This window comes from Peromyscus maniculatus, chromosome 20, assembly GCF_049852395.1.
Source record: "Peromyscus maniculatus bairdii isolate BWxNUB_F1_BW_parent chromosome 20, HU_Pman_BW_mat_3.1, whole genome shotgun sequence".
NCBI lineage: Eukaryota > Metazoa > Chordata > Mammalia > Rodentia > Cricetidae > Peromyscus > Peromyscus maniculatus.
In genome coordinates, this window is record NC_134871.1 from 54150525 (window position 1) to 54164682 (window position 14158).

Here is a 14158-nt window from a genome sequence, read left to right on the forward strand (position 1 = left end):
CCGATAACCCACAGATGTACCAGGTTGAAGTGATACCCATGGTTCATGTCCACCTGGAACCTTGATCAGAAACAGGGCCTTTGCACCCAGCTCTCTGCTGAGGCTATTCTGGGACAGAGTGGCTCCCAAACGCAAAAGACTGGTGTCCCCATAAGGAGAGGAAGGTAATGGCACACTGAACAAATCTGACTATGGATAGGGAGAGGAGCGACAGGCTGGGGCCATAGCTCTACGCGTACATATTAGCCTGCCTGCCATGCACAGGGCCCCTGATCACTCAATCCCCAACCGAGTTTGAGGCCAGCCTGGGCTACATGAGACCCTGTCTCAACAACAACACAAACCAAAGGAAGGAGAGAAATGACAGAGGCCACCAAAGAGGGAACAGAGCCTGTGGAGATGTAGGCAGAACCTAGAGTAAAGCGTCCACAAGACAAGGTAAAACCAGGAACCAAAGCTGGGACAGGTGGGGAGGACCCTTCCCTAGGGCCTTTGAGAAAACTTGGCTCTGTAGATACTTATTTCAGACTTCCGGTGTCCAGAGCCATCAGCTAGCTCACTGTTGCTTTAAGCCCCCACACTGTACTGATGTGACACAGTGGCCCCAGGAGACACACGGCTGAGGGACAGGTGCAGCTCAGAGGACAGTGACGGGATGAGATCTCTGAGATCTGGGCAGCTGCAGTCCGGCAGGCACCCTAGCCAGCCCTTCTTCCTATCCTGGAGGCCTCTCTACGGGCTCCATCCAACAGGAACTTCTCTGCCACGACTCCCTCACTTACAAACTGCTGCCGCTGTTGAAACAGGAGTCGTACACATCCCCACTTCCACGGCCATCTCCAAATTAGTGCGATCGAAAGAATGAAGCGCAGGTAAAAAATACTCCAGCCCAGGGACCGTTCAGCGAGCATAAGAAGATCTACAAGGCAGTGTATGCCACTTGTGGGACCCCCCAGCGGGGCATGGACTGCACACCTTGCAGACTCGGGCCACCACACCTCTGCGTGGCAACCCCAGGCCAGAGAGTCCTGGCCCCCAGGAGCAAATGTAACTTTTTTTTTTTAATGGAGTAAACAAAAACCTAAAAGAGGCAAACACAGCCTTGGGGAAGCATGGGAGGGGTGTACACACACACATTCTTCTCTTGAGTCACCAGGGCTGGGGCGCAAGGGGGGGATAAATTACTATCCAAGTCCAGCCGCACTGGGATGTAATAAAATGTGTTGCTAAGATACAAGTACCAAGGAAGTTCATTAAAGGCCGCTTTAACCCTGGCTGCCAGCCTCTTCCTCCTTCCAAGGCGGCTTATTTGGTGCGGTCCCTTGTGTTTATAATTAGATCCACAGTACGTGAGGCCACGCTGCCCATTCACGTCCACTCAGCAGAATGCATTAATAAAATAACTTAAGATATGCTGACCTGGGCCTCGGTGCTGGGGTAAGAGCTGTAAGTCTGTTTCACTTAGAGAGCCCCACTCACTGATCTAAACGGCAAACACCCTTGAGAAACCTCAATGGCTCTCTGATGACGCAATCTCTCTGGTTCTGCTGCGTTCAACTGCGTTCGCCTCGTGGAATCTCCTACCGGGACAGCAGAATAGTTTCACCTGGGAAGCTAGAGCAGCCACCATGAGATGCTGCCCGGGGACAAGAGGTGAGGGAGGGAAGCCACTTCTAGGCTGTGGCCCAGCCCAACGGAGCTATCGAAGGGTTGACCCAGAGGAAGACGCCAGACCTTGTCTGAGAGAGCAAGTGGCTGCCTACCCCAGTGAGGCTCTGGGATGACGAGGCACTATGACAGCCATCACTCAGGTGTGTCCCTTCGGGCCGGGAGTGTTTGTTTGGAAACCTGCTTCCTCTCATGCTGAGGTCTATCCTCCCCATCTGCAGTCTGGGGACCCGGGCTGCCACTGGGCCATCAGAGAACCCTGAAGGCCTCGGCATCTCTGACGCTAGAATCTCCGTGGTAGGGAGAAGCAGCTGAGTTCCAGCCTTTGGCCTAGCCTGAGTTTATGGTGGGGGCAGGGCTAGTACGGCAGAGACACCCAACCCTACATCAGCTCTCCCTTCACACTCACTTGTCTTCTGGCCACACTAGGCCCCTCATGGAAACACCAGGCGCGTCCTCTACCCAGAGACAGTGAGGAGAGTTGCCTACCCACCCCCGACTGCAGCAGGCCTTGGCTCCAATGTCACCTTCTTGGGGACACCTTACTTAAAGGGCCCACCCACATCATGGACCCCACATTCCTCACTTGGCCAGACTGCCTGCCACCCCCTAATCGCAGTATTTCACTTATCGTGTTTGATCGTCACCTGCTTGGGACTGGCCGTACCTTGCCCTGTCACCATGCTGACCCAGGACTGTCCTACACAAGCTAAAGGTCACAGCGTGTTCAGGAGTCACAGCTACTGCAGCCTTCCTCCATGAGCGTGTGCCCCTGGACACCACCCACACCCACAAAGGTTAGGGGCACCCCCAGAGAATATGCAAAAAGGGCTTAAGACACGGAGAGAGCTCTGTCACCCCAGTGTCCTTCCAGTCCCCTGTGCTCAACGCTCTGGCCACTTAAAGGTGAGGTCCCAGCCTCACCTTTAAGAAACCAGTTACGAGTGGCCCTCCGCACACCTTTCCAAGTTCCCACATCTGCCATCACCTGCGGCTACAACAACCTCACACCATCATCACACCAGTGGCTAGCATGTTGCTTTTCTTTCTTCACCAAAACCGACTCCTTGGGACGGGGGTAGAGATGTGGGGCGTAAGGGGGAGGAGCTGGTGTGGTGTCTGCAGTATGAGCAGAGGGAACTCTCACCTAGCAGCCTGCCTGGGCACACATGTCACCCCCAAACGGCATCACTAAATCCAGGTGTGCAATATGCCACTGATTGCAAGGACGCTGCCTGTCACTTGGTGAGCCGTAGCTTCCTGTTCTAGACCAGGGCCTCTGATATCTATTCTAATGACATTCTGAAGTTGGTTTACATGTGCAGATTGTCTGTCTGCCTGAATGACATGAGATCACCCCGTCCTTTCCTCCCTCCTCCTCCCCTATTCCGGCCCTGCCCTTTCCCTTTCCTGGGGGCAGAAGGCCCCTGGCAGCTTATCTCAGTGACAGTTTGCTGGGACCCCCAGGCAAAGCCACCTCAGCGCCCCCCAACCCCCAACCTGCCCTACACCCCCACCCTACCCGACCCCCCCCACACTATCTCCTAAGACTCTGCTACACCTGTTAAGAGATCCGAGAGCAGGCATTTTGTCCCCCCAGTGGAATAGGTCTCACCTGTTATCTGCTTCTGGCACCTCTGTTCAGGGGGCTTACCCCCTCACATGCCTACTCTATCTCCCAACTGCAGACTCCCAAAGGAGCCAGGGGTGTGCGTGGGCGGGGCAGCAAGCAGGGACACGGGCTAAGGCAACCAACCTTCATCAGCAGTTCTGCAATGAATCCAAGCCAACAGGCTTCACACACAACTCTAGAACGGAACACAGGGGCCCTGGCCATGCTGCTCACCTCTTACTTGTGTAGCATCTAAGAATCACTTTAGAGCCACGAGAGCATCCCCTGGGGCCCTTTCCTAGTGGTCCTGTGGTCAGCACACAAGGACATCCTAGGCAGGACCCAGTATCTCGAAGTGCTAGCCCCTGGGATAGGCAGCTTCCGACAGAAATACAGAACTCCCTTCCTTTGGGTCACAAACGCGTGGGTGAAGACTGAACCTTCCAGCTAGTTCCGGTTCCCAGACACTATCTCCAAGACCATTCTCGCCCATGACCTCAGTTTCTCCTTCGTGAAAGGATCTCTCCCTTTGGTATTCACATCTGATAACGTTCAGCCATAACCCACTGGCCACTTCTAGGAGACGCTGGGAGACAAGACATCCTCATCTACCAAATCTCAAGTCTAGCACCCATCTCCAGCTCTGAACACACAGGAGAGTAGAGACTCAGAACATCTCTAAGTTGCTAGCCAGCCGGGGCGTGGTAGCGCATGCCTTTAATCCCAGCGCTCAGGAGAGAAAAGCAGACAAATCTCTGAGTTCCAGGCCAAGCTGTGAGTTCTAGGTCAGTTACGGCTACATAGTAAGATTCTGTTTCAAAAGAAAAAAAAAAAGGTGGTGGGGGGGAAGCAACCCTGAGGCTCCTGTCCCCAAGAAAACCACATCTGCGTCTGCGTTCTCTGGGCTGGTTGGCTCTCTGTCGTTTGCACTATGTTAAGAAAGCAATAGAACAGCTCCTCTGCCCAACTGCCCTGCTGCAGCCTGGGAATCCGGCCCAGCACGCAGGCCACTGGCCCCACTGTGAGACCACTGCCAGCTACTTCTTCAGACTGAGGGTCTGCCCCTAGAAAGTGCAGCCCAGCTGAGAGCCAGGGCCGCCTGTTGTTTGCCAACAGAAGGAACCAGGAGGAAGTTGCATTAGCAGTTTCTCCCACATTGGAGACCCTACCCCACAATGAAAACGTTCTTAAGGAAGTACACGTGTCCCTTTAGAGAATAGAGGCTATTTCAAAGTTAGAAGACCTAGTCCACCTTAAAGCAGAACATCATCAAAAAGAAAAACCTAAGCCCTGCCGAGAGGGGCTCAAGCCAGGGCTGCACAAAGACAAAGTCTGGGGTCGGTGGCAGGCAGATGTAGGGGCTCCTCCATTGGTCCAAGGTCTGCCTACTCTAGTCCAACTGACTGGGCCTCTTGACCCGACCTGCCCCATGTTCCCACCCTTAGCCTAGGTAGAACAGGGAGAGAATCTGCTCTGATCCCTTGAAAGTTCTAGGACTTTCTACGTCCATGGAAAAGTCCTATCGTGACCACCAGAAGAGACTCTGACTGGTGGGAGATTTTGCCCAACGCATCATCTCCGTTGGCTCTCACCTGCATTTCTCTCCAGGCTCAACACACACACACACACACACACACACACACACACACACACACACACACTCACTCACTCATACAAGCATCATCTACCACCCCATGTAGTCAGCACAAGGGGTTAAGAACAGGCAGCCAGGAGCCAACACCCAGAACGAACGAACGTCTCTACTTATTAGCTGTGTGACCTCCACAAGTCACTCGACCCCACTGGGCTTCAGCCTACTCCTGAATAAAACTAAAAATACCAGCGGCCCTTCCTCAGAGGGCCAGGTAAGGGCTGAGTGAGGAGGAATGGGAGACACAAGGGGCCTCGGCACTGGTGTCCAACAGGCAAGGTGCGGATCCTGGCGACGCTGTTAAAAAAAAGATACGGAAGCCCAGAGCTCACTGCACCATCTCACTTAATCACCAGTGGCTTTTTAAAATCACTTCCTGAACCACTTCCTGTACTCTAAGGTCTGACTGGCAGCGAGCGGCTGGTTTTCCACTTTCTTGTTGACGAGCGCAAGCCTCCAAAGTGAGAGGCACATTGTCCAGCACAGAAGAGGATTCCAAGGCCAGAGCTGATTCATAGTTCCGGGTCTGCTCAGTTTGAAAACTTGTGACATTGACCTTTGTTACCGGCCTACGGAAGACACGTGAGAACCTTCTGAGAGGTCTTTCTGTAGGAGAGAGCCAGATGGGCCTCTGGAGCCCTCCCCACAGATGACCAGAGACCTTGCTCCACATTAAAAGCCTCCGCTGCCAAGGAAGGGACCTCAGGACCAGTGACACACTTCCAAGGACAGCACTAGCTCCCACGCACGGTGAAATAAAAAGACTGAACCCACGATTCTGTTTCCCGAAGAGACAAAGGCATCAGACAGAGAACCTGCTCCGTCACAGGGTGAACCTCGTGGCCAGGAGCGCTAATGAGGCATCGAGGGATTACCAAAGTTATTATCAGCGTCATCTCACTGAAAAAAATCCAGGCCTAATTGAAATCAACCGTACAGTTCTGACAGCAGGTGCTTTGAGAGGCGAAAATATCAAAGCCAGCTCTCTGGACGAATTGAAAAGGATGCCACCATCAGCAGTCACCATCGTCAACTGTTCCCAGGGGTGGTGAGTGGTGACACCTCCCACAGAAAAGGCCACAGCCCACTTTCTGAGCAGTCTGTAGAAGACCTGCTGGTGATTTGGGGTTCGTTCAGGAGGCCGGAAACCCCGGTCCAACCACGAATCTCAGAGCCACAATGTCACTCACTTGAAGTTTTCCTTGACTTTGGGGCTTTCGTGAAACTTTTCCAAACCACTGTTTCACTTCCTCCAGATGGCCTGGTGGGAGAAGAGTCTCATCCTTGCCCCAGTTACAGAAGGCAAACACATGCAAAGAGGCAGAACAGCTTACCCACGGTACAGGCCCTGGGACCTGAGGATCTGGGGAGTGAGGCAAGGTTCTGAGCATCATGTCCTACCCAATGATGCTGAACATGCCCAGGAGGACAAGGATGCCCCAGGCAAACAGAATGGGCAACTCCATTCTCCATGACAGCGTGTTATCTGACCTTAGAAAGTTTCCCTTCTCTTATCTGTTCAGCAGAGGTGGTTGGCTATCCCCGCCTGACCCAAGATCTAAGAACACCCTGAGTGAGAATCAGGTAGGGAGGCATTCACTGAGAGCTCCTGTGACGGTCTCTTTAGACACAGCCAATACCACAAGGCCATGTCATACTTGTAGTGTCTCCAGCTTCTCTGCCAGGGCCAATTCAACCATGCCTCAACCCGAGAGCGCTCACCGCTTCCTCAGCCGCCGAGAACTAAGTGCCGTGAATCTCACTGGGCCTCCAGGAACAGACAGACACACCTACCTTCCCGGCTGTATGAGCATGATCATCAGCACAGACCACATGGAAGTCCTCCACATCCCCAGTACTGGGCAGGAGCCCTTCACACACCTGTGAGACTGATTAACGGGGGTGTTTCCAGGAGAGGCTCAGGAGGCTCTTACCAACCATGAGAACCAAGCTCAGGAACAGGGAGACTAGTGTGTTCATTGTGTCAGAGAAAGGCATTTATCTACATCGTGTGTGTGTGTGTGTGTGTGTGTGTGTGTGTGTGTCTGTCTGTCTGTCTGTCTGCATGTGTGTGTGTGTCTGTGCCCATAGACCCATACAAAACACCACAGCTGAGCATGCCCCAGGGCTCACACTGACAGGGCCCCTAAGGTAGGATGGGCAACTTAGAGTTAGAAGATGACTTTTAAAGTATTTAGATCTGTTCTTCTATTTTCCCAACAAGCACCAGCTGCTTTCATAGCAAAAACTTCTTTTAGAGTTCTTAGTGAGTGTGGCATTGTGCCCCTGTGGTCCCAGCACCCAGGGATACAGTGGGGGGTGGGAGGAATTGAGCGTTTGAGGCCAGCCAGGGCTATGTAGTTAGATCTTTTAGAAACGTAAAAAGTAAGTGGAAATTCTCCCTTATCCCTGAAATGCTACTTCAGAGCACGAGAATGGCAATTGTTTCCCTGATCACAAAGACTGGTCGGGCTAGAGAGCTAGCTCAGCAATCGGGAATGTTTGCTTCTCTTCCTGAGGACCTGGGTTCAACCCAAGTTCCCTATAACTCCAGCTGCAGGGGATCCAGTGTCTTCTTCTGTCCTCAACAGGCATCTACACACACACACATCTCTCTCTCTCTCTCTCTCTCTCTCTCTCTCTCTCTCTCTCTCTCTCTCTCTCTGACACACACACACACACACACACACACACACACACACACACACACACACTGGGGGGGGGGGACACAGATGGAAAGGACACAGAGAGAAAGAGGCTCAAGAGCTGGCTGAGCAGTTAAGAGCACTTGCTGCTCTTCCAAAGGGCCTGGGCTCAGATTTCAGCAGCCTTCTTGGGCAGCTCACAACCACCTGTAACTCCCCCACCACACACACACACACACTCCCGGGTTTAACTGCCAGGAAGCTTACCAGCATCCCTAGCTCCCACTTGCAAGTTTTACTCAGGCCTGAGTTCTGAGGACACAGGCACCCTCCCTCCTCCAGGTCACTTGTCTTCCAACTCACCGCATGACCTTACAGCACCTTCCAGAAAGTTCCTTGAAACTCAGCCATCCACACCCACACTGTCAGGTCTCCAGGGAGTGAGTCTCACTCTCTTCTAGGACCACTCATTTCTAAGATGTACTTTTAAAATCTACTATTCACTGTGTGTTCACCCCTGGAACCACATCAGATCATCACAGCTAATCCCCACGTCCTCCCTACCCTGAGAACAAACATAAGGGGGTGCTTCTTCCCCGTGGAGCTTACAGCCTACAAATAAAACGATGCAGGATGAAGACAGTGGACGTTCAGTCCTCCCCAAAGGTTTGGGGTACAGGGAAGTTGCTAAGGAGCAACCAAAATGTCCTGTGCCAAGTTGGGAGAACTGGAGGAAGTAGACAACCCCAGGAGAGAACAAATAGCAGGGGGCACCCTAGGGTTCCCTTCAGGAGCCAAAGCAACCCACTGAAGGTTGTGAGGCCCAGATCACAGCCCGAGGTATGTAAGTCACCAGGATGAAGAACACAGTCGGAGGGGCTGGAGAGAATCCTGCTAAAAGGTAGGACACACTCGCATACCCCTCAACAGGTGAACGGTTAAGCAAAGGCGCTGTATCCACTCACAGGTAAGTCAAACGTCAGGGGAAAGAGGAAGCAATACCACATCCAACACGGAGGCAAGAGAAAGCAGCCCAGCACAAGAACACACAAAGCCGGCATAGTTAGAACTGCATTCATATGAAGGTCCAAAGCAGGCAACTCTCAGACAGAAAGCAGGTGCAGGAGGAAGCCAGTGCCTAGCCTCCGGGTGATGAAATGCTCTCAGATGGTTGCTAGCAATGGCCGGAGCTGTAGGAAAAGCATCACACTCCCTGTGGGTGACTAGGACGCCGGAATTGTGTCTCCATAACACAGAAGCCCTTTCTAGGGTTTCTGAAGTCCTTCCAGGAGAGGACAGCACTGAGCAGCTCCAGGGTGGTAGAGAGCAGGAGAAAGCAGTCCCAATGGAGGGCTCAGGTGGAAGCATACGTCCAAATACTTGCAGGGCCTGCTGTCCAGTCCCAAGCACTTCCCTGCAGCATAAAACACGAAGCCTTTCTCGTTGGTGTCTTCTCTTTAACGGGTAACCATCCTGGTTCAAAACAGACTGGCCTTCTTGCCTGGGAAGAAGACTGCTGTTTACCTTTCTAGAGCAAAAAGCTCAGGAGACAGCCTTGCAGCCGATGGTCTTGGGATGGGTGCTCTCAGAATAAACCAGCACACAGATTCCGGTGTTGTGTTCTCTGGTGTGTGACCTAGAGAGTGAATCGTACTGAAGACATGATTCAGGGCCCGTGAGCACCTGATACATAATCCCTTTCAAGAAGACAGATTTTTATTGCCAAGCTTGAGGACAGCCCCTTGGAATCCAAGTCCATAAAATCAATAGATCAGGTGATGCCCCAGACTCCAAGTTCACCTCCAGGATCTCTCTGGCCAGGCCACGCCACCTCCAACTGCAATTCAGGCAGAGCCCCTCCTAACTCGGCTCCCGCTGGATTGCAGGAAAAGTCAGGTCAGGTGAGGCCACCGTGAGCAGAGAACTCCAAAGGAGGGGGAAGAGGCTCCGATATTTATGACATGCCCGTTATTTAGACAAAGTGCTTCTTGTGCTTGACAATGAAGATTAAAATGGTACTGTATCTCAGGGCGTGCTGCAAATTCTCAGAGTAAAACCACAGTGGAGGCTGATAGAGGCTCCACACAGCACATATTAAGTCTGTTCTCTCCCAGTTCCAAGACCCACATGGCAGACTTCCTGTTCTTTGTGGGGTCACCATCCCCCTTCACTTCTTCTGGGGGGGGGGGATATGTCCTCCCCTTGCAAATCACAAGGTGCATAGCAGGTACTTGTACTTAGCCCAAGACCCCCGGTGATGGAAAACTGTACAAAGAATTTCTCTCCCTTCCTCTGACCAAGCTACTTCTAGGAGTTCTTTCAATGTGACTCTGTTTCTCGAAGAAAATGAAAAGCAAAACAACACATCGCAGTGCCAAGGGCACTAACGGGGAATTGCAGGTGGGGCACTGTTGGACATTACCCTACTGCTACCGTGTGTCTAATGGAGGAAGGCAGTCCGCCCATCCCTTCCTCTGACCATGTTTATCCCCTGCCTGTGAACTTTTAATTGAAACTTAACCTTTCTTATTTCATATTCCAAGGGGCGGCAACAGGAGAACACCTCCGGGGGTGGAAAGGCTAACATTTTCCCCCTCAAGTAACTCTACGGAGAGACTGTGCTTTTAATACTTCCTTGAATTAAAATACACATTATACTACACCTGACTTACACAAAATTTCCATCCTCACTCCTGCACCGCAGCTCCTCCCGGGCAAGTTCTGTGGCGTCCACGCCAACCGTTCACAACTCTTGACTAGGTTTTGGAGTCCCCTCTGACCTTGTAAATCCAGCTGCCCCCAGCCAAACTGTCAATCACCACCAAAGTCCCCCGAGAGAGGATAGTAGAGAACGTTAAAACCAGCAGCTCACCGCCTAGGTGAACTCTTGAGAGCCCGCTGCATCCAGCGTGGGAGAGACAGGCAGCTCTATTAGCATGCTGAACCAGGCTTGGGGGGGGGAGTCCTCTCCCTCTTTTATGAGCCCTTGTTATATAAAGGCCACAAAGAGAAACAGAAAAGCAGACTTGCGGTCACAAACACAAGTTCCGATGGCCGGGCCAAACCCTGGCTGCCTACCAGATGTTATTTTTAGGCATCTAAACGAGAAACATTTTTAAAAGGCCAGAGAACAAAAGTTTTCTGGCTTCCTTTCTTTCTTTTAAAGCACTCACACAAAAAAGATGGAGGCACTGTTCCTTTGCAGGCAATACTCCCTAATTCAAATTTAAAGGCAAAGCCGTCCTAGGGGTAGGAGGGTTCCTTCTCCCGGCGGCAACCTCTACCTTCAAACAGGATTTTCAAAGGTTTCCTTTGTAGCCTTATCTAAATTCCAGCATGTAGGATAATAAATAGCTACTCATTTACTGTCATAAAAATTTAAACAGCGCCTGAAATAGTTGCCACAATACAGAAGAAACGATCGCGGGGAATCTCGGAGAGACCCACTCCAGACAGTCCAACTACTGCCTCGAAGCGCCCACATAAAGAGACATTGTTGCGAAGAGAGGCTCCCAGCACTGGCTTTCCCTTTTAAATCTTCTACTCCGAGTCCAAGACTCCACAACTTCACGTTTCACCCAGGCGATCACTCTGTTCTGGGTGTGTTGTTAAGATTTTTTTTTTTTTTAAGTATGTGGTTTGATTCTACACAGTGATTAAACATCTTTGTGCTCTGCGAGGAAGGGTCTTCCAACCCCTCCCCCTCCAAAAATGGCATCGAAGCAATCAAAATGGTAATGCCGGGCCTGGGTCCCCTCCCCCCGCGAACTCCCCGACTTCGCCGGGGCCGCGCACAGGCCCCCCTCCGGCGGGAATGGAAGCTTCCACTCGCGGACGGGGGCGCGCAGCCGAGTGCTGGGGCCCGGCTCCGACAGAAAGGGGCAAATACCAGACTCCCCAGCCTACTGGTTCAGCCGGGCGCCCCCTCCCACCACTTTGTAACTTTAAAGACTCGGCTTGGAGCACAGGCCTGCGAGCCGATGCGTCTTCCCGGGGGACTGCGAAAGCCCAGCCGCTGGAGAGGGGGGACCCCATGGGCTGGGGGGAGGGGAACCGGCCGGGCGAGAGTCCCCAGGCTGCCCTAGTCCGGGTCCGGCAGCGGCATTCCGAAGGAAGCGAGAGCAATGCCAGGGCGCGGGCGGCGCGAGGGGGGAGGGAGGGGCGCGCCCCCGCCTGCCGCCTCGGAGACCCGGGCGCACCATTGGCTGTACCGCTCAAAGTTCTCGGCCGGCGGCGCGCAGGGGGCGGGGGCGCGCGCGGAGGGGGAGGGGCGCGGGGGCGCGCGGCCGGCCGGGCTCCGGCGGCGGCATCTGTTCGTGGTGCTGAAACCTGGAGCGCTGAGCTCAGCGCAACTAACTCACAATGGACAACTTTTCCTCGCCGAGGGGGCGGCGGGCTCAGCCCCCCATGGCTGGAGCTCCGGGCGGGTCTCCATATCCCCTTTCAGGCATAGACACCCAAGTTGGGGCAGAACCGGGGGGTCCTGGGGGCGCCTTTCTTTTGTTCCCCGGTAGCTGGCCTCAGGTTCCGAGAATAAAAAGTGAGGCTGGCGGGATGGCATGGCAGGGAGGGGGCCGGCTAGGAGAAAGATCACCGAACCAGGTCGGCTGTGCCACGCGGAAATGGCTTCCAAGGAGTTTGGGGTGCAGGCCCAAATTGCCGCCCCCTTGCGCCTCCCTCCCTCCGCAGCAGGGATCGGGGGATGCCGAGGCCGGGGAATGTCCACGTTCCCAAAACATGTCCACCGCTCAAGATGGACGCCGGGCAGCCGGCGCCTCGGAGGTACGGCGCGGATCTTTGGGCGGCCGCCGGAGCCTCGCGCTCCCCTCTGCCGCCACTAACCAGCTCTTTCTATCAAGAAAGGGAGGACAGCAACTTTGAGGAATGCAGCCAGACCCCCACGAGAGTCGGCGCGTGCGGCGCCCGCATGGGCACTTTTTAGGGTGCTGCCAAAGTGCCCGGCGACCCTCCCAGGGCCCCGGTGCTCGGTGGAGGTCAGGCCCCCTCCTTACTTGTTTGTCGCTGAGCGCTGCGATCCGTGGCTGCCTTTCGTGGAGCTGCTTCTTGAGGTCGCCGTTCTACGGAGACACAGAGGAGCGGGCTCAGTCTGGCTGCCCGGGAGTGGGGGGTAGTAGATGAGCCACGATCCCCGCATCCCCACCACCCAATGCCAGGCGGGCCAGGCCAGCCGCAGCGCGCCCCAAGTTTCCGGGGCCGCGTCCAGCACACGGACGGCCGTGCAATGTCGTGCGGAGCCGCTTACCTGTGGCTGCCGCCTCATTGGGGCAGCTCCCGGGGCGGGGCGGGGGCCGAGGCCACCCGGCGGCGCGCCCCGAGCCGTGCAAGTTTGCAGGCCGGGGTGCGGGTGCGAGTGAGTGTGAGAGTGTGTGCCGGGGGAGGGGGGACGAACAAAGAGCCAAGTAAACACGGCGAGTCCGTGTCGAGCAAAGCTCATAAATATTCAAGTCGCGTCCTAATCTCCCCAACACATACACACACACACACACACACACACACACACACACACACACATACACGCGCACGCCGCAATATCGCTCGGGCACCGGCCGCCACGGCACCACTCGCCTGAGTCACAATCGCCAAAACTACTTTTGCTAACAGTGCGGGTCGGTGCCGGGTTGGGCCCGGCGCAAGAGACAGGGAGCGGGCCTGTTCATGCGTCCTGTTCCCAGGACATCTCTAGGAGAGTCCCCTTTCCCGGTACCCGAGCTGTGCAAACCGGGAGGCGACAGAGAAGACGCCGGGCTGGGGTCCCACGCGTCTTGGACCTGCAAACAGTGCAGGATCGCCCAGAAGCGAGGGGGGGGGGACAGGGAGAGCTAAGGGACATGGCCCCGGGACATGCTCCAGAAGGGGCCTGCTCCCAGCCACCCCTACGACCAAGAGTTGGATACAGAACTCTGGTCCCTCCAGCCTCTATTCCCCAGGCACTACTCCTCTCCGGTCCAGGTTCCCCGGACCACCTACCTGGTGGCGCGCGAGTTCCACCGCGAGCGCCTCGGACCGGCTTTGCAGCTCCATCGCCGCAACTTGGGCAGCACTTTGAGCTCACTTTGGCCCGAGCTCGCGGGAAGTTGTGCTGCTCAGCGGGGACCAGACCGGGAGAGCTCGGATCCGACGTCCCGGCACTAGGGGACACTAGTCCCCTCCTGCAGCGCCGACAGGAAAGGGGACTGACGAGGGGAAAGAAAGGCGAGCTGGCGCCCAACTCTTCCGGCTGCCGCTAAGTTGCGCCGGGTGCCCGGGCTGCCTGCGCCGCCCGGCGCATGGCCCCCCGGCGCCGGGAGCCCCGCGCAGCCCCCCAGCGTGCGCCCTGCCGCCACCCGCTCCAGCTGACCGCTGGCAGGGACTATATTTCCTCCGGCGCGCGCGCCTGGATCTCGCTGGGGCCGCGGCAAAGTTGTGCCTCGGCACGATGCTAATTCGGCAGTGCCCGGATGGAGCGGGCCGGGGCGGCAGGGGGCGGTGCCGGGAACCCGCCGCCCGGCCGGCCCCGCCCCGCCCGCGCGTGCGCACTGCTTGCGGCCCGGCGACGGAGCTCCGGGAACAAAAGTGGCGGCT

At 55.2% G+C, this 14158-nt stretch overlaps 1 protein-coding gene across 1 annotated transcript in view; it reads right to left on the minus strand.

The window, feature by feature from the left end:
* Positions 1–13745, minus strand: part of Phf21b (PHD finger protein 21B) — a 70369-nt gene extending 56624 nt beyond the window's left edge. Inside the window, exons 1-2 of the mRNA XM_006980268.3 lie at positions 13565–13745; positions 12589–12654 (exon numbers count right to left, since the gene is read on the minus strand). Coding sequence (XP_006980330.1) covers positions 12589–12654; positions 13565–13618 — 120 coding nt within the window. The 5' untranslated portion in view covers positions 13619–13745. The remainder of the gene's footprint in view (positions 1–12588; positions 12655–13564) is intronic.
* Between the last annotated feature and the right edge of the window lie 413 nt (positions 13746–14158).